Here is a 20,663-nt window from a genome sequence, read left to right on the forward strand (position 1 = left end):
GGTTTGAAAAAGGTCTATGTTCAGTAACTTCTTCATGCTGTGTCAGGGCATTGTTCCTGTCTAGCCAAGTAACAAACATCTCCAGCTGAAGTATCTAGAGACATCTTTGAGGAGTTGGAGGTCTGCTGTCGCTTGTTGACAGTGGATGCGATGCTTTCACGGCCATGGTTTCAATCGTGTAACTGTTGGATCTGGAAAAGACAAACATGAGCATTGAAGAGTACAGCTGAAGAATCACATCAGGGAGAGAGCAGCACTTCCTGTTGCCTCCCAGATGGTGAAGTTGACAGGCTTACCAGAATCATAGAACAGCTTGGCTTGCTTATAAACCTTGGTATATTGTTCTCTGAGCACACTTTTGCCAATGTAAGTGTGACGGGTTTTCATTAGTTGCTGCATTTATTCCACCTTTTCCTGCCAGTAGATGTTTTAGAACTAGTTGGTTGTTCATGGTCACTTCAGCAATGGAATCCACAAAATCATATGGTTGTAATAGAGCCTGGACAGTGATCTGGGCTCAGTTTCCCATGGCAATAGAGGAGGTTACTTAAAGTAGCTTCCTGCAGGTATTTCAATTAGTTTCCTATTGAAAAACAGTAGAGGTTTACTTTTCGACAGATACACACAGCTAGAGAATCCCTGTGATCTAACTTCACAGGAGCGCCAATCCATTTACTCAGTAACTAGTTGGGGTGGGATCTAGATCTCTTTGAGAGGTTGGTTGTTCACGATTTTTGGACTCTGCCACAAGGATCGTCTTGCTGCCATGACCTGTCAGAGCCTCCTGCACCTGACCTAAACTGATTGTTTGCCATATGTGGTTCTATATGTATGAATCAAAGTGAATGAAACAGTGATTTGGATATTTCTTGCAGTTTGTCTGGGTTGGAAAGGCCTCTATCCATCACACGGGAACATCCATAAGGTAAGTGTCTGTGACCATTTGGCCGTGCTACTAAGTCAGTCTGCCAGTCCTCACCAGGGCAGGTTTCTCTGCTTTGTACAGCAGTGAGGAATGGAGATGGCTGGGTGTGGCACCATGGCTTCATAGGCAGAGGAAATGGGATCTAGTTACTTCCCTTAAAACCGTTATCTTCCTTTCCCTCCAAATACAGAAGAGACTATCTACATTCAGGCCCCTCTCCCCAGATGGGTAGAGTCAGGTATTTCTCTTTCCTTTTATTTTTCTTGTGATGTTTTTATTGAGACACCACTGGGTGCTTGCTCTTACGATTTGAAGCTTATAAAGACTGAACTGTCCAGCATAACCTCACTGCTGGGCCCATTCGATCCTCGGTCTGGTAGAGCAGGGATTTCCAGCAGAGGCTAGGATAGCAGAATCATTTCTAGAACTCTTTGAGTGGCAGCTATCTTTGCTTTTTGCTGTACTGTCCATCAGTATTCCTTCTCTGAGGATGTGACTATTTCTGTGTGGTGCCTTTGATAATGGGTAACAGCTGCTTTCAGACGCTGCACAACTGCCTGGAGCAGTGCTAAGATTTCCAGTTCACGTTTAACGGCAGAATGTTGCCTTTTTGGTTCCTGTTTCCAAATTACTGCATGTGCACATAGCACAAGGAAAACAGACTTGGGGTTTGTGTGAATGCAGATTTTTTGGCCTTTCCCAGATTTTTAAAAAAAGATTTGTTTGTTTGAAAGTCTGAGTTACAGAAATACAGAGGGAGAGATAGGGTATGTGTGGGAAGAGGGAAGAGGGAGGAAGGGAGAGAGAGGTGTGAGGGGTAGAGAGAGAAAGAGAGAGAGAGAGAGAGAGAGAGAGAGAACATCCACTGGCTCACTCCTGAGATAACTCCCCAGATTGCCACAACAGCTGGAGCTGAGCCAGGCCCAAGCCAGGATCTTAGAACTCCATTTGCGTGTCCCATGTGGGTATACGGGCCGGTGCATGCAGGCCATCTTGTGTTGAATTTCCAGGACATTAGCAGGGAGCTGGACAAGAACTGGAGCAGGACTGGAGTCAGGACTGGAATGGGCACCCATATGGGGTGCTGGCTCTAAAGTCAGAGGTTTGACCTCCTGCACCATGGTGCTGGCCCCCATGTCTTGCCTTCCTTCAAGAAACTATGCCATCAGTGAACCATTCATAATCCGGGTTTTCCAAACATTCATTTGCTGGAGTAGAACTGTTCTATGGTCTCTGAACACAATGAACTAGCTTTTCAGTACCTTCTGATTGCAGAAAAGTGTTTGGATTGAGGACCTAACATACCATGAAAGCAGACCAGGTACACCTAAAAGCAAAGCCTGGTATTTAGTAAGATGTCTTCCTGTTAGCCACTGGTGCTCTTTAATCTCTCCAATACCTTGTACCTGATGTGAAATTTGAAATTCAAGGGGCTGGCCTAAGGTTGGGTTGGTGGTTTTACCCTGCATGAAAAGTGCAGTAACAGCAACTGCACTCAAACAGCCAGGGTATCCCACAGCCACTAAGAGCAATTGTTTTTTCTAAAGATTTATTTTTTTATTATTTTCTTATTGGAAAGGTGGATATACAGAGAGGAGAGACAGAGAGGAAGATCTTCCGTCCGATGATTCACTCCCCAAGTGAGCACAACGGCCGATGCTATGCCGGTCCGAAGCAAGGAGACTCTTCTGGGTCTCCCACACGGGTGCAGGTTCCCAAAGCTTTGGGCCATCCTTGACTGCTTTCCCGGGCCACAATCAGGGAGCTGGAAGGGAAGCAGGGCTGCCGGGATAGAACCGGCGCCCATATGGATCCAGGGCATGCAAGGTGAGGACCTTAACCACTGTTGCGCTGGGCCCAAGAGCAATTGTTTAGAAAACAAGTCAGTGGACTGGAAAGCACATCTAACATTTGGGTGAGTATGAGAAAAATGCATTTTATGAGGTCAGAAATACTCTGGGCCAAACTCATTCAAGGATGCTACAAGAAAAGGGGCTCAGTGCAGTAGCCAAGTAGATAAATCCTTGCTTTGCATGCACAGGATCCCATATGGGAGCCAGTTCATGTCCTGGCTGCTCCACTTCCCAACCAGCTCCCTGCCTGTGGCCTGGGAACGCAGCAGAGGACGGCCCAGAGCCTTGGGCCATTGGGTCATGTGGGCTATGTGGGAGACCTGGAAGAAGTTCCTAGCTCCTGGCTTTGGATTGGCTCAACAATGGCCATTTGGGGCATGAACCAGCAGACTGAAGATCTTTCTGTCTCTCCTTCTCTTTGTAAATCTTATTTTCCAATAAAAATAAAAATAAATAAATCTTACAAAAGAATAGGGGTGGTTTAACATAACAAACCAATGCATATAATACACCACATCTACAAATTGAAGAATAAAAGCCATATGATCATCTCAATAGACGCAGAGAAGGGATTTGACACAATGCACTACTTCATGCTAAAAACCCTAAACAAGATAAGTGTAGAAGGAATGTCTCACAACACAATCAAAGCAACATATGAAACGCCCGACTGGAGAGAGACTGGAAGTTTTCCACTAAGATCTGGAAATAAGCAAGGATGTCCACTTTCACCAAGGGATTAAAATCAGAAATGAGGAAAATAAAAGTATCCCTGTTCACAAGCAGCATGGTTCTCCACATAGGAGAGCCAAAAGACTCGATAAGGAGACTACTGAGACTCATAAGAGAGCTTGGCAGCGTAGCAGGATACAAAATTAGCGAACATGAATCCATGGCCCTAGAATACACAAATAACTCCATAGCTGAGAAAGAAATTGTAAGTACAGTCTCTTTTAAAATAACAAAGAAAAATCTTAAGTACCTTGGATTAAGCATAACCTCTATGATGAAAATTATAAAACATTAAAAAAGAAATAGGAGAAGATATTAAAAGACGGAGAAATATACCATGTTTCTGGATTGGCAGGACCAACATCATCAAAATGCCCATATTACTCCAAGAAATATACAGATTTAATGGAATCCCAAACAAAATCACAAATACGTTCCTTTCAGAAATAGAAAAGATGACATGAAAGTTCATCTGGAAACACAAGAGACCATGAATAGCCACAGCCATCTTGAAAAATAAAAATCAAGCTGAAGAAGTCACAGTTCCAGACCTCAAGACATATTACGGGACAGTGCTAGTCAAAACGGTCTGAAACAGAGAAGATCAATGGAACAGAAAAAAGAAACCTCAGGAGGAGCCCACACATGTACAGCCAACTAATCTTTGACAAGAGAACTGAAAATAATCCAGGGAAACACCTGCTCTCTTAAGCAAATACTGTTGGGACAATTTGATAACAGCCTGCAAAGGTAAGAAGCAAGAACTCACCTGTCACCTTACACAAAAATCAGCTCTAAGAGACTCAAGATGGCAGGATAGGGTAAGGACATGATTAAACAGATGGAGAAACATTAGCCAGTGTGACGCAGAGAGGGAACATTCTAGGAAATAGGAGAGGACAGATCGGCGAGGGGCACCTGAAGACTGACAGACACAGGAAAGCAGTGGACACAACGGTGTGATGTTGCAGTGACCGATTCCCCAGTGGCATTCAGCTAGTGGTGATCGGAATTGCACCAGCAGCCAGAACTCCACCAGCAAAACGGTGGGAAGGGGAATTCACTGGGAATTAAGGACCTAAACCCAGACAAAGAACTGCATGTCCTGCTGGTTTGCTTGATTTGACCAGGAGCAGAGACAGAACAGCAGGTCCCAAATAGGCAGTGTGGGAACAGGGGGGCTTCACAGCCCAGTCCTTCCCCTAGAGCCGCATCAGGCACTATTTTGGTTAAGGAGGCAAAGGCTATAAGACAGTACTGCACATGCACTGAGCTGGGAGTGAACTCATCTCTGGCTCAGTGAACTGCAACAATGTGGCATCCTACAAGTTCCATCCAAGGTGAAGTGTGGCAAAGGTGTTAAGACTACAGAGACAGCAGTTAGTTGCACATGCACTGAGCTGGGAGCAAACTCACTGAGTTCAGTGCTATATACTGGTCCCACAGGGAAAATAATACTGACTTTGGTATTTTATGGATAAAAAGAGGTCTGTGTGTCCTTCAGACCTAACAGCCTACAGGTTCCAGCAAGATCAATACCACCAACAATGATGGTGTCTCCATAATCCTGGGAATTGCTTGAATCAGAAGTGGGAAAAAGGTTGTACAGACAACGGTGCAACAATAGCACAGGCTCATAGGAGGTAGAGTGCTGAGCCAACAACTGGGGCTATGGAGACCATGGTGGAAGTCTAACATAAGAACCCAGACCCGGAACTCGCTGGAGGGAGCGGCACAAGTGACTGCAAATAAAGAGCTAGGGCGTCAACTGCAATAAGTAAAATCAAACTGAAGACCTGTGGGTGACACAGCTTAGAAATGTGACCCTAGGAGAAGAATCTGATAACCAGAAGTACAATGACCAAGAGCACAATGAATATTCCTGAAGACTTCCCTGCAAAGGGGCAAAAACCTTTGCCAACCTCAGAGGTCACTGAGCAAGACATCAAGACACAGAACTCAAATCACTTGTTATAAAGGTTCTTATCAACAATGAGAAGCACATAAAACAGGCGTTCAAGGAATTTAAGGAATATGTCACACACGAAATGAATCAAATGAAAGCTGATACATCAGAAATGAAGATTACAGTGAAGCAAATTAAAAGTACAGTGGAGAGTATTCAAAATAGAATGAAGGAGGCAGAAGACGGAATCTCAGAATTGCAAGAGATTTCCTGTCAGTAGGGGAAACAAACAAAAAACTGGAAGCAGAGCTGGGTAAAGCTTAAAAAAGTATTCAAGAATTGAAAGACACTATTAAAAGGCCAAATATAAGAGTTAAGGGAGTTCCAGAAGGTGCAGAATGAGAAGCTGGGTTTGAAAATGCATTTAATGAAAATAAGGGAAAGTTTCCCTAATCTGGAGAAAGAATTAGGAAACAACATCCAGGAGGGGCACAGAACTCCCAACAGGGTTGACCAAAGCAATCTTCACCATGACACATGATAATCAAGCTCTCTTCAATTGAACATAAGGGGAAAAAAAAATCCTTGAATGTGCTCATGGAAAAAAAAATCAATTAGTCTATAGAGGAATGGCAGTTAAACTCATAGCTTAGTTCTCACAGGAAACTCCACAGGCCAGAAGAGAATGGAGCGACATATTTCAGATTCTAAAAATATCTGTTGGCCCAGGATAATCTACCCAGAAAAGCTTCCTTTCGTCTTTGAAAATGAAATAAAATTCTCCCACAGTAAAGAAAAGTTAAAAGAATATGATTCTTCTAAACCTGCTCTACAAATGACACTTAAATATATTCTCTTGACAGAGAAGAGGAATAGCACCAACCAAATCCAATGGCAAATGTGAAGAACATCCCAGTAAAATAACAATGGAAGACTAAATCAATGAACAACCCATTGCTAAAATGACAGGACCAAATTACCACTCAATTCATATTAATCCTGAATGTAAATGACTTAAACATATCAATCAAATGTCATCGATTAGTAGACTGGATTAAAAAACAAAACAAAACCCTTCTATTCTCTATAAGAGACATATTTCACCAACAAAGATCAGCGGAAACTATATCTCATGGATTTTGATGTTTTTGTTTTCAGTTTTATCTCTTCAAAACCACTTTCTTTCTCACTAAATTATTTTTTAAAGGATTTATTTTTATTGAAAAATCAAATATACAAAAAGGAAGATCTTCCATCTGTTGATTCACTCCCCAGGCAGCCGCAACCGCTGGAGCTGAGCCAATCCGAAGGCCGAAGCCTCTTCCAGGTCTCCCATACCAGTGCAAGTCCCAAGGCTTTGGACTGTCCTCTATTGCTTTCCCAGGCCACAAGCAGGGAGCTGGATGGGAAGTGGTGCCACCGGGATTAGAACTGATGCCCATATGGGATCCTGGTGCATTCAAGGTGAGGACGTTAGCCGTTAGGCCACCGTGCAGGGCCCTCATTAAATTCTTCACTGACTCATAGATCAGAGAGTAGCATGATTTCCTTCAAGCAGGTTCTCAATTTTCTTTTTCATTTTTTCAGCAACACATTAGTCATTCAGTAACATGCTATTTAACTTCTTGGCATTGCAAATTTCTTTTTTTCTTCCTGTTGTTGATTTTGTATTGTGGCTTTTTATTTAAGGGGATGTAGTAACTGTGCAATGGAGACTATCATATCCAGGTGTGAGGATACAATTCAGTATGCATGTCTACATGCAAATCAATGATGGACTCCCAATGAAACTGCTAACTATATCTTGACAATATGATGCTGGACTCTCAACCATCGTCCATGCCCACAATGATGGACATATTAATGTTTATAAAGAACTATACTATAGTAATAATATAGGGGAACTCAATGGAGGGGGGTATATTTAGGAAGGGTTTAAGGGAAATCTAGGGCCTATGGAATTGTATCCTAAAATGATAATAATAAAGTAGTAAAATTTTAAAAAATCAGCTCTAAGTGGATTAAGGGGTTAAATCTGCACCCAGAAAGCACCAACTATTAGAGGAAAACATAAGAAGCACACTGCAAGACACAGGTATTAATAAAGACGTCTTAGAAAATTCATCAAAAGCACAGGCAGTCAAAAACAAAATAAACAAATGAGACTACATTAAACTAAGAAGCTTCAGAACAGCAAGGTGATGATCAACAAAGAAGCAACCAAGAGAATGGGAGAAAATCTTGGCACACTGCACAACAAGTAGAGGATTAATATCCAGAATTTACAAAGAGCTTCAGAAACCCAGGGACAGCAAAACCAACAACCCTGTGAGGAAATGGGTGAGGGAAATTAACAGACATTTTTCAGAAGAGCAAATTCAAATGACTAATAGACACATGAAAAAATGCTCAAGCTCCCTAGCTATCAGGGAAAAACAAATGAAAGCTACACTGAGGATCCACCTAACTCCAGTGAGATTGGCCTACATTCAGAACTCCACTAACAACACCTGCTGGTGTGGAAGTAGAGAAAAAGACGCCTCCTTCACTGTTGGTGAGTGTGTAGGCTAATGTAGCCACTGTGGAAGTCGGTATGGAGAGTGCTAGGAGAACTGAAGATTGATCTGCTGTATGACCAGCTGTCCCACTTCTGGAAATATATTCAAAGGAAAGGGAATCTGCACATGGAAAAGTGACCTGTAATCTCACATTTACAGCAGCACAATCTGCAATAGCCAAGACATGGAAACAACCTAGACGCCCACTGAAAAAGGAACAGATAAAGAGACTGAGGTACATCTACTCTATGGAATACTACTCAGCCATCAAAAAGAATGAAATGCTACCACTTGCAACCGCATGGATCCAACAGAGACCATTATGTGTAGCAAAGTAAGCCAAGTCCCCCTCCCTAAAATACCTTGTGTTCTCTCTGATATGAGGCAAACTTCATGCTAAATACAAGGTCAATATCCCTTTGGATATTATTTTTGCTACATCTGGTGATCTTGATATTTTGGTTTTATCTTCATTCATTCAAAAAAAGTTCTTATTAATTTCCTCATTAACTCAAAGGTCACACTGTTGAATCATTTGTTTCAAGGAGGTTTTTTAATATTTTTCCATTTTTTCTGGTCATTTAGTAGCATGTTATTTAACTTCATGTTGGTAACTTTTTTCCTTTTGTTGTTGATTTTGTTTTATGACTTTTCATTTGAGGGGATGGATAGTAACTATGTAATAGAGACTATCATATTGAGATGTGAAGATACAATGCCCCATGCATCTCTACTTCCAAATCATAGATGAGCTCCTAATGAAATTGTTTTCTGTATCTTGATAATAGGATACTGGACTCTCTGTATTATAAAAAATGAAATAAATGAATTTAGTAAAAACAAAAGTACAAGCCAATATCGCAGATGACACAGGTGCCAAATCTGTTTTTGAAGCTTTGTTGTCTCTAACTAGAAGTATTCCAGTGTGGGAGCTAGTTCAGTATGAATTTTAAAAACATTTAAAGTAAACTATTTATCTTAAAAGAGTATTTGTTTTTTTAAAAATGTAAGTTCTAGGGTCCAGTGCAGTAGCCTAGCCGCTGGAGTCCTCTCACACACCAGGATCCCATATGGGTGCTTGTTCTAATCCTGGCAGCCCCGCTTCTCATCCAGCTCCCTGCTTGTGGCCTGGGAAAACAGTCAAGGATGGTCCAAAGCCTTGGGACCCTGTGCCTGTGTGGGAGACCCGGAAGAGGCTCCTGGCATTGGATCGGTTCAGCTCTGGTTATTGTGGCCACCTGCGGAGGAAGATCTTTGTTTCAGCCTCTCCTCCTCTCTGTATATTTGACTTTCCAATAAACAAACTAAATCATTTAAAAAAGTGTAAGCTTAAAATAAAAAGATTATTTGGGGCCTGGCGCGGTGGCGCAAGTGGTTAAAGGTCCTCGCCTTGCACGCCCGGGATCCCATATGGGTGCCAGTTCTAATCCCGGCAGCCCCGCTTCCCTTCCAGCTCCCTGCCTGTGGCCTGGGAAAGCAGTCAAGGATGGCCCAAAGCTTTGGGACCCTGCACCCGCGTGGGAGACCCGGAAGAGGCTCCTGGCTTCTGATCGGCATAGCATCGGCCGTTGGGCTCACTTGGGGAGTGAATCATCGGACGGAAGATCTTCCTCTCTGTGTCTCCTCTCTGTATATCCGCCTTTCCAATAAAAAAACAATAAGAATAAATCTTTAAAAAAAATAAAAAGATTATTTGAAAGATAGATTGAGAGAAGAATAGTTGGGGTGGGGCAGATAGAAATGGATTTCTTGTACATAACGGTTGCAGCTGGACGGCGCTCAGCCCTGGGGCCTGCAGTTCCATCAGGGCTTTCACACTGGCGGAAGGGACCCAGGTCCTTGGGCCATCATCTTTTACATTCTCAGGTGCATTAGCATGAGGCTGGATCCAAAACTCAGTAGCTGCAACTTGAACTGGCACTCCCATACGGGATATGGGTGTCCTGAGTGGCAGACTAAACTCGCTATTTCATTTCATTTTTATTTTATAACACTTATTTTTGATGTTGTTTACATAGCTGACAAAATTGCAGGCCCATGAGGACCACCAAATAGGGTGGAGAGGGTCAAGGCATAAGGGAAAGTAGGTGACCAGGGGAATTCTCCAAGTTCACCTGTTAGGCCCACTGCCAGATCTGGATCTCATGCATGCCAGCGGGTCTAGGCCCCTCACTATCTGGCTTAGTCCGTCTCCCACTCTCAGTTTTTGTGTGTGCTGGTGGATGTTGCACCTGGGTCTGTTCCACACCTAATCCGTGGGTGTGCCTGCAGGTGCTACAACCTGTTCTCAGCCCCAGGTTCCATGAGTATTAGTGAGTTCCATGGTCATTTCTAGCTTGGCCCATCACTACCCCTAGATCTGGAGCAAATCAGTGGGTATTACAGTCCTATAGGGATGAGCACACATATCCTCCACAGAATCAGACCCAGTCTTTTTTGCATGCCAGTTAGTTCCATGATGTTTACTTGCAAGTGCAGTGGTCATTCCTCACCTGTCACGTTCTCCCTCTGTGGGCCTCTACTCCTTACATGCCCATACCCCTTTCCTGAGCAATACACAGTCCCCCATGCTTGCACATGCACAGGTTCCCGAGTCCGACAGTGTGGGTGAGACCTGGGGCTTTGCCCACCTGCTGGGGGTCCATGCACACTTGCTCATGGATCCCCAGACCTTCCCCCACAACTCTGAGTGGGCATTAAATGTTTTTTCTTCATCTACTTATAAGGACAGACAGACAGACACAAAGACACACACAGAGCAAGAGCAAGAGAGAATATTTTCTTCTGATTCGCTCCTCAGATGCCCACAGTGATTGTGGCTGGGCAAGATCAAAGCCAAGAGCCCAGAATTCTATCCAGGCCTCCCATGTGGGTGTCAGGGGAACTAAGTGCTTCAGCCATCTTCTGCTGCATCCCAGAATGCATTAGCAATAATCTGAATCAGAAATGGAGCAGCCAGGACTCAAACTGGCATTTCTTTACGGGATGTGACAGCTTACCCTGATGTGCCACAATACCCACATCATGATAATTCTTTTTATATCTTTCTAATTCTAGTAGTTTTATTTCTTTCAGTTCTTCCCTATGTGTTCTGTTTGTTATTGCAAATCTCTGTTCCTGTGGTCTAAAGTCCTTTCACAAAATATATTAATCTGCCTCTGCATCTACACAGATCTCATTTTTATTACCAAAAAATACAGTTTTAAAAGGAAAGATTTTGTGGGCCAGCACTGTGGCATAACGGACGAAGCCACTGCTTGCAATGCCGACATCCTATGTGGGTGCTTGTTTGGGTCCTGGCTGCTCCTCTTCTGATCCACCTTCTTGGTAATGTACTGGGCAGCAGCACAAGCCCCAAATGCTTGCACTTCTAAACCCACGTGGAAGACCCAGAAGGCACTTCTGGCTCCTTCCACTTGGCCAAGCCCTAGTGGTTGCAAGCATTTGAGAATGAACTAGCAGATGGAAAAAATTTCTCTGTCTCTGCTTCTCTTTGTAATTCTGCCTTTCAAACAAAAAGAAAATAAATCCTTAAAAAAGAAACAAAAAGACTTTCTACCTTCTTGTATTTACCAGGCAAACCAGAAGCACTGCTTTCTATAATCTCTTCCACAGATTGCAAGTCCTTCTCTCTTCTCCTGAACCTGAACCTTAAATGTCCCCATTCATGTACTGGTCATAAGAAACTTTCTGCATGATTTGTTTTTCTCCACAGGAATTCTGATAATCAGCCCTTGAAATAGGGAAATAACTTGAGAGCCACCCCTCACCTTCTGCACAGGCACTGGTTGGCTGGTGCTAAATCTCTGTGTTATTTAGGGTTCATCTAGGTTCAGGGCCTCACGTGGAGGAATTCTTGGTTCTAGGTTGGCCCAGTTCAGACCAGAAGAAGCAATGCCAGAGCGTAAGGCAGATGGACTGGGCAACAGCACAGATCTTTAGTGTTGGAAAATAGAATGCATTTTTAAAAGAAGATGATGGCAAATCTTTCGAGTTATAAAATTTTAAAAACTCGGGCCAGGCGCGGTGGCTTAGTGGCTAGAATCCTTGCCTTGCACATGCCAGGATTCCTTATGGGTGCCAGTTCTGGTCGGCTTCCCATTCTGCTCCCTGCCTGTGGCCTGGGAAAGCAGTTGAGGATGGTCCCAAGCCCTGGGACCCTGCACCCGTGTGGGAGACCAGGAAGAGGCTCCTGGTTTCGGATTGGCTCAGCACCAGCCATTGCGGTCACTTGGGGAGTGAGTCAACAGACAGAAGAACTTCCTCTCTATCTCTCCTCCTCTCTGTATATTTGTGTTTCCAATAAAAATAAATTAATTAAAAAAAGATAGATGCCCCATATATTTTCTGTTTTACGTGGTGGGAAGCCAAAATGTGTCATTTCATGTGTTGTAGCAGTTTGAGGCTGCACGGTAAATAAACTCTTTGTACCTCCATGATGCCATCTATTCCAAGATATTATTAAGCCATTTCTTTTTTTTTTAATTTCATTTTTTATTATTTTCACATTTTATTATTATTGCTATCATTTTATGATACAGTTCCATATTCCCTTAACCCCTCCCCAATCCCCCCCCCCCCAGTTCCTTTATATCATTACTAACATATAGTTCTTCATACTCTGTCATATGTTCATCATTGCGGGCATGGACAATGGCAGAGAGTCCAGAATCCTATTGTCAAAACATAATATACACAGTTTCACTGTAAGTCCATCTTTGTCTGGAAACAGAAATGCACACCACACTACATCCTCACATCTGGTTGCTAGTCTCCATTACATAACTACTGTACATTCCCTTAAATGAAAAGTCATGATACAGAATCAACAATAGAAAGAAAAATAGAAATTTACAATGCCATGAAGTTAAATGACATATTACTAGATGTGACAGTCTCCATTACACAACTACTATACCATCCCTTAAATGAAAAGCCACAAAACAAAATCAATATCCGAGAGAAAAAAGAAATTAACAACACCAAGAAGTTAAACAACATGCTATTAAATGTCCAACGTGTAGCTGAAGAAGTGAAAATCAAGAACCTTCTTGAAGAAAATGATGCCACTGTATGATCTACGAGTCATTGAATGATTTAATCAGAAGAAAGTGTTTTGAAGAGATGAAACCAACAGAAAACAACAAAACCCATGTGATAGAGTTTCCGTTGATCTTTGTTGGAGTGTGTCTCCTCCAGACAATAAACAGATGGGTTTTGTTTTTTAATCTAGTCTACTAATCTATGATGTTTGATTGAGCTTAAGCAATTTACATTCAGAGTTAAATATACATAGGTGGTACTTTGGTCCTGTCATTTTAGGAATGGGTTATTCATTGATTTAGTCTTCTGTTGTCATTTTACTGGGATGTTCTTCCTGTTTGCCTTTGGTTTTGGTAGGTGCTATTCCTCTTCTCTGTCAAGAGAACATCTTGAAGAATCATTTGTAGGGCAGGTTTGGAAGAGGCAAATTCTTTTAGCTTTTCTTTACTCTGGAAGAATTTTATTTCATTTTCAAAGATGAAAGAAAGCTTTTCTGGGTATGTTATCCTAGGCCGACAATTTTTTTTTTTAGAATCTGGAATATGTCACTCCATTGTCTTCTTGCCTGTAGAGTTTCCTGTGAGAGATCTCCTGTGAGCTTAATTGTCAATTGATGTTTTTCACGTGCACATTTAAGGATCTTTTCCTTATGTTCAATTGAAGAGAGTTTGATAATCATATGTCTTGGTGAAGATTGCTTTTGATCAAGCCTGTTGGGAGTTCTGTGTCCCTCCTGGATCTTGTTTCCCAATTCTTTCCCCAGATTAGGGAAATTTTCCTTTATTATTTCATTAAATACATTTGTAAACTCAGCTTCTCTTTCTGCACCTTCTGGAACTCCCTTAACTCTTATATTTGGCCTCTTAATAGTGTCTTTCAATTCTTGAATACTTTTTTAAGCTTTACCCAGCTCTGCTTCCAGCTTTTTGTTTGCTTCCCCCTGGTGACAGCAAATATCTGCCAATTCTGAGATTTTTTCCTCTGCTTGTTTCATTCTATTTTGGAGACTCTCCACTGTACTTGTAATTTGCTCTACTGTGTTCTTAATTTCTGATCTACCAGCCTTGATTTGCTTTACTGCTTTCTTAAATTCTTTGAACTCTTGCATGAGCTTCTCATTTTTGACCAGAATCTTCAAAATGAGTCTTATGGATTCTGTGTCCCCCATTTTCTCGATGTCTTCCTCAGTTAACTCTGAGGTTGGCATAGGGTTTTGCTCCTTTGCAGGGGAGTGCTCAGTAATATTCATCGTGCCTTTGTCTCTTCTTTTGCTCTTGATCATTGTACTTCTGGTTAGCAGAGTCTTCTTCTTGGGGCAGGTTTCTAAGCTGTGTCACCCATAGGTCTCCAATGTGATTTTACTTATTGCAGTTGGTACACGACTTTTTGCTTGCAGCCACTTTTGCCACAACCTCCAGCAAGTTCCAGGTCTGGGTTCTTTTGTTAGATATCCACCGTGGTCTCCACAGCCCCAGCTCTTGGCTCACCACTCTCCACCTCCTGTGATACTGTGCTGAGGCTGCACTGTTGTCTCTGCAACCTTTCTCCCCTCTTCCGGTTGGAGTGGGTTTCAGGATTAGAGAGACACCAGGTGTCCTATCTAGTTAGGTTGTTGGTGGCGCTGATCTTGTCGGAACCTGTTGAACGTTAGGCCTGGGTGCCACACGGACCTATTTTGACTGGTACAATGTCACAGTTGGTATTATTTTCCTGCGGGACCTCACAAAGCTCTCGTGAGCTCATCACATGCACAGTTCTCTGTTGTCCCAAAGCTATTGCCACAGTGCACACAATGGCGCCCAACGTGCTACCACAACAGTTCTTGATCTGCTGGCTGTCAGATCTGAGGGCTACCCAGACCTGCCCCGGATGGAACCCGTAGAATGGCACATTGTTGCAGTTCACTGAGTCAGAAATGAGCTCACTCCCCGCTCAGAGCATGCTCAGTCCTTTCCCTTGCCTTTTCCTCCTTAGGCAAAATGGCGAACAATTCAGCTCTAGGGGGCTGACTGGGCTATGAAATTCTCGCTGTTCTCACACTGCCAGCCTGGGATCTGCTGCTCTGTATCTGCTCCTGGTCAAATCCAACGGACCAGCAGGACAGACAGTACTTTGTCTGGGTTCACCTCCCAAGCTCCCAGTGAAAGTCCCTTCCCACCTGGTTGCTGGTGGAGTTCTGGCTGCTGTTGGAGTTCAGATCGCCGTGCTGGAGTTTCATTCACTGCAACACCACACCCTTGTGCCCGCTGCTTTCCTGTGTCTGTCAGTCTCCAGGTACCGCTCTGCTGTTGTTCTGTCCTTTCCTATTTCCTGAAATATGTCCTCTCTGCTTCATCCTGATTAAATGTTTCTCCGTCTGATTAAACGTGTCCTTACCCCATTCCGCCATCTTGATTCTCTATTAAGCCATTTCTTGTGGAGAACATCATGCATCTTAGAGTAAGTTCCAGGTCAAAAGTCGGCACACAATAAGACATATGGTAACAAAACAGGCTCAATTTTGTCTACTGTATGCTTTTAGCCATGTCTCATTGTCTTAAGCTGCTAAAGACCCTTTTACCATAACATGCTTGATAAAATCAATTTCCAGTATTAAACTGGTTACAGAAATCATTTCACACTTGCAGAAAAGCAACGTCACCCTTGGAGAATTACATAAAATATCAGAGAGGTAGTCAAGTGTCCGTATGATGGGGTGAAGCAGTAATGAGGTGATTAGAGATATTCTGCTGGGCCTTGTCACGCAGCCAGAAACTCCTGGCAGCTTATCACACCCCTGTGCTGAGGGGCTGTGCTCATCACACCCCTGTGCCGTCCGCCCCAACTGCATGGCCCTCCGCAAAGCCGTAGGATAAAAATATGGCCAGGAATAAGATGGGAGCAGAGTTAACAGGGACAGGCAGGCCCATCCTCATTTTCACAGTCCATCCATGTGGGTGGTCCAAGGTCTGTATTGCCTCCAGCCTGCGGCTTTGTATCTGGAGAGATAAGCCCCATGGGTTGCTCTAAAACACATGGTTTTAAATGTGTTATGGTTCTGTTTATTTGTTTTTGTTTTATTCTGCCAAGGCCAGCATCCCTGGTTAGGTTGGATCAGGAGAACAACTTGTTCTTTTCAAGTATCTGAAGGTTTTCTTTCAAAATGTTATCTCCCATCTGTGCAGTCATCCAACAAGCACTCCTGGAATGTTTGCTGTTCAGTAGCAATTCTCTCACCTCCACTAAAGGAAATGGGGCCCGTGTTCCCTACCGGTGGTTCCTGCAAAGGCCCCTACAGAGACAGACATTTTAAAAAAATCATTTTGTTTTGTTTTTACTATTATTTACATAACTGAGAAGGATGCACGTTCATGTGGGCCTTCAGTTAGCATGGGGAGGGGCAGGTATGGGGGAAGGTGGGTGGCACAAATGTTTCATTTTTTTTTTTCTCCTGTGTCCACAAGAGGAGGGGAAGGGGCTGCTCCTTGCAATCAAACTACATCAGCACCCAGGAAGAGGGACAGTCCGTTGATGAAGGCTTTGAAACCCCAATATGGGGAAGAGTATTCTGAGGCTGTTAAGTAGAGTGGTTTTGATGGTTCTGAGAAGCTGTTGGTTTTGTTGCTTCACGGTTGAGAAAAATCTTTCCAAGGTCTACTGGTTGACAAATTCTACCTTTAGTGTATCCAGGCTTCCTCCCAAACCTGGTTCCCAGGCCAGGTGGTTCCTGTGAGGTGAATTTTGTGGTCCAGCCTGGCTTGGCCTGTCACCATACCCAGCTTTCCATGTAAACCAATGGGGTGCTGGTGAGCCCACAAATGCCCTACAGAATCTGCCCCCAGCTTCAGCTCTTTTGTGTTCTGGTGGATGCTGTGGTCCAGCCTGCTGTGGCCCATTCCTTGCTCCAACACTTGTGAACAGGTACTGTGACCTAGCTCAGTCAGGCATGTCCTCAGCCCCAGCTTTTGCATGTACCAATGGGCCACCAGCAATACTACTTAGCTCAGCCCAGGTCTCCCACGTAGGTTAGGGTGTCTGAACCAAGACATGCCTTCTGGTTTTCCCCATCTAAGCCACTCCATCTCAGCTACCTTGCCTACCTGCAAGTGCAGTGGCCTCAGTACATAGAAGACTCCAGAAGTTATTCCTCTCCTGTCAAACATGTCCTCAGCCACTCATTCTAACGTGTTCCCAGACTCCTTCCCCAGGCAAGCTGCAGCTCCTCCTCCAAACCCTCCCCCCCCCCATCTTGGGGTCTGGGTGGTATGTCCTAGCCCAGCGTTTCCTGGCTTCCCCACATACGTTAAAAAAATAATAATAGGGCCTGGCATGGTGGCTTAGTGGCTAAAGTCCTTGCTTTGAATGCACTGGAATCCCATATGGATGCTGGTTCTAATTCTGGCAGCCCCGTTTCCCATCCAGCTCCCTGCTTGTGGCCTGGGAAAGCAGTTGAGGACAGCCCGGAGCCTTGGGACCCTGCACCTGCGTGGGAGACCTGGAAGAGCTTCTGGCCTCTGGCTTTGGATCAGCATAGCACCGGCTGTTGTGGTCACTTGGGGAGTGAAATATCAGATGGAAGATCTTCCTCTCTGTCTCTCCTCCTCCTCTCTATATATCTGACTTTGCAATAAAAATAAATAAATCTTAAAATAATAATAATGATAAACAACTATGCTGACACACTGGTATAGTTAGGACAAATTTGGCACTAACCAGGGTCCAAATGCTTGCCAGCTATTGGCTGCTTTTCTCCCAGCTGTGTAACACTTGCCTGGGTACAAGGCAGCCTAGGCAGCTGCCTACAGCTGGACAGGGGGGTTTACTTCTTCCAGTAGGGGCCATAACACCTGTGAGGGTATGCATAGTGCATCTTCCTGGGCAGAAAATATTTGTGCTGGTAGAAGAAACAGACTGATCAGGGTCAGGGTTCACACTTTTCACAACATTTAGGGTGAAAAGATCTTAATGAAAATTTCATGTGTCGCAGGTTGCTTCAGCAGACTCCAGATCCTTCCCAGGAGTATGTGAACATGCACCTTTTACCAGGCTTTTAGGAGAAAATGAGAAAGGTCATGAAGCTGATGGCAGCTGGTCATCTTTGATACCTAGTTGACAGAGAGTGATGACAAAGTGCTTAGCAAAGGGGTGATGGAATAATTGTGTGGTTGCATACATCGGAAGCTCTCAGTTCAAAACTTGTAGAATGAATGTCTGTGAGTTGGAAGGAAGTGTGGAATCTAACCGTGGGGCATAACTGTAGTTTCAGAAATGAAATGGTAGTGACATGGAGAAGTATGGAATGAGATATAGTTAGTGCTGACTGGAATGAAGTGAGACTGTTCAACACACACACACACACACACACACACACTTTGCCTACTCATGAGGCAGAGAGTGGGGAGAAAGTGTCCATCCACCACGAGAGACTCAGGAACTAAGCTACTAGCACTGTCACCACAGCCTCGCGGGGTCTATGGGAGCAGTGATCGCATCAGGAGTCTAACTCGGGTACTTCCACGTGGGGTTTGGGCATCCTGGTGGGCATGTTGGCTGCTAGGTCGGAGACCTGTTCAAAGTTTGAGTTTATTCAGAGTCAAGGATGAGGACCTGAGGCTGGGAGGCCAGCTTGCTGGAGCTCCTTAAAGGGAGGCCCGAGTGCGTGTGTCTGAGGAGTGTGGTTTCTGCCCTTCTGCAGAACTGGTGGACATGGGAGGCTGACGGACCTCAAAGCCATATGTCAGGGTGTGTTTGAAGCAAAGTACACTTGGTATATATACTTAAAAAAAAACATTCTGGGGCCAGCATTGTGGCATAGTTAGCTATGCCTCTGGCCTCTCATGGGCACTGGTTTGTGCCCTGGCTGCTACACTTCCAATCTAGTTCCCTGATAATGCACTGGGGAAAGCAGTGGGAGACTACCCCAAGCCCTGGGCTCCTGTACCCGTGTGTGAGGCCCAGATGAAGCTCCTGGCTTTGGCTTGGCCCAGCTGTGACATTGCAACCATTTGGAATGTGAACTAGAATTAGTGTGTGCTATGCACCAACCTGTTATTTCCAAAGTGAAAAACCTTCAAATGAGTGATTGAATTATCATAATGGTCTATGGACTGAAAGCTTACTATATGACAAGCATTTGACTAAGTGCCATGCGTCGATTGTTTTATAATTACAATAGCACAGTTTCTACTTTATTGATTATTTATCAATTAATAATGATTTCTTTATGGATTCTGATACTCAGAGAAGTTGAATAACTTGCCCAAGGTAATATATTTGGTAAATATTGAACACAGCCAAGTAAATAAAATAATGGAGCCAGAGTTCAACTTCTGGGCAGGCTAAGAGAACAGCCCTCACTGTTCCCATTACTGATACAGCATCTGCCCCAAGAGACTTCACACACATTTTCCTCCAACTTCGGACTCTGTGGTCAGATCCCTTCTCCCTCATTTCTTCTTCTTTCTTTTTTCTTTTTATAACTAAAGAACATTTATTTTCCACTAAGTTTGTCTTGAGGACATAACTAAACTGAGCCACCCCCCATCCCGTCTCCAAGGGCCAGTATAGTGACTGTTCTAAAAGCAGATCTCAACAGTCTGGAACCAATATTCAATATTAACTGACAAAAAAAAAAATCTCCATCTAAATCCTCATAAAAATGTTTTAAGTGAAAAAAAAAATAGAGGCAATGGGGGTTGCACATTGAACAAGAGCCTTGCTTCCTGTAATACATTCAATCTTGGCTAGAGTGTAACAAAATGGAAACAGGATTACTATAATACAACCCCCCCACTACAGCTGGCTGTACACACCTGTGTTCCAAGCCAGCCCCCAGCCCCATGCTGTGGCCATTTCCATTACTTTCCCGCCTGCTGGGCCTGCGGAGGAGCACGGAGAGCTTCTCTTTGATCCAGTCTTTGTTATAAAGCTGATGTGTCTGGGTGTCAGTCAGGTAAACAAAGCAGCTGAGGTCTGCCAGATCGTCGATAAAATCAAATAACTGACTGATATCATACGTGATTGATGGACTGTTGAGATTCATTCTTTTCAGATGTTCCTCGTACGTTTTACAAACACCTTCCATGCTCTCGTTCACAGACTCATAGTCCACATACGTTCTGCCTTCTGGTCTCTTGGTCGGCTGCACCAGCAAAACGGTGTGAGACATCGCGCCAAACTCTGGTCTTTGCAGCCACTACCGACACCGTCGCTGCACAGGAGCCCAGCTGCAACTCCGCCAACAGCCAATCCCCGCGAGAGGAGCCCGGCTTTCTCCCTCATTTCAAATACCCAGTCACTACAAAGCTTCACATGGTTTTTTTTCATGAACCTATGGATACACTTATTTTAAAAAATCCACATTAAATCGAGATGCATTTATTTTCCCTTTCACTTTTTTTTTTTAAAGGATTCAAACTCGGGTCAAAACTTTTTATTTTGAACGAATTACAGCCAGAGATCTTCCACCCACTGGTTCACTCCCCAAGTAGCTGCAATGGCCAGGACTGGTCCAGGTTGGAGCCAGAAAACAGGAGCTTCATGTGGGTCTCCTATGCTGCTGGCACAGGGGCCTTAGCACTTGGGCCATAGTATGCTGTTTTCCCAGGTGCATTCGCAGGGACTTGGCTTGGAAGTGGAGTAACCAGGTCTCCAACCAGTGCTTATAT

At 43.8% G+C, this 20,663-nt stretch overlaps 1 protein-coding gene across 1 annotated transcript; it reads right to left on the reverse strand.

The window, feature by feature from the left end:
• Positions 1 to 94: 94 nt before the first annotated feature.
• On the reverse strand, positions 95 to 20,164 carry LOC121152164 (enhancer of rudimentary homolog). The gene is made up of 2 exons (XM_040974045.1): positions 19,809 to 20,164; positions 95 to 191 (listed from the first exon to the last, which is right to left on the reverse strand). Exons 1-2 carry the CDS (start codon positions 20,162 to 20,164, stop codon positions 95 to 97), a joined length of 453 nt encoding a protein of 150 aa, XP_040829979.1.
• Positions 20,165 to 20,663: the final 499 nt, after the last annotated feature.

This window comes from Ochotona curzoniae, unplaced genomic scaffold, assembly GCF_017591425.1.
Source record: "Ochotona curzoniae isolate NIBS_2020 unplaced genomic scaffold, NIBS_Ocur_1.0 contig_2404, whole genome shotgun sequence".
Lineage (NCBI taxonomy): Eukaryota > Metazoa > Chordata > Mammalia > Lagomorpha > Ochotonidae > Ochotona > Ochotona curzoniae.

Excerpts from the sequence above, each read along its gene's own strand:
- LOC121152164 (XM_040974045.1), bottom strand. The coding sequence starts at position 20,164 with ATGTCTCACACCGTTTTGCTGGTGCAGCCGACCAAGAGACCAGAAGGC. Across the intron at positions 192-19,808 it reads GGGGCTGGCTTGGAACACAG|ATCCAACAGTTACACGATTG; the intron begins GTGTGTACAGCC and ends TGTCTTTTCCAG.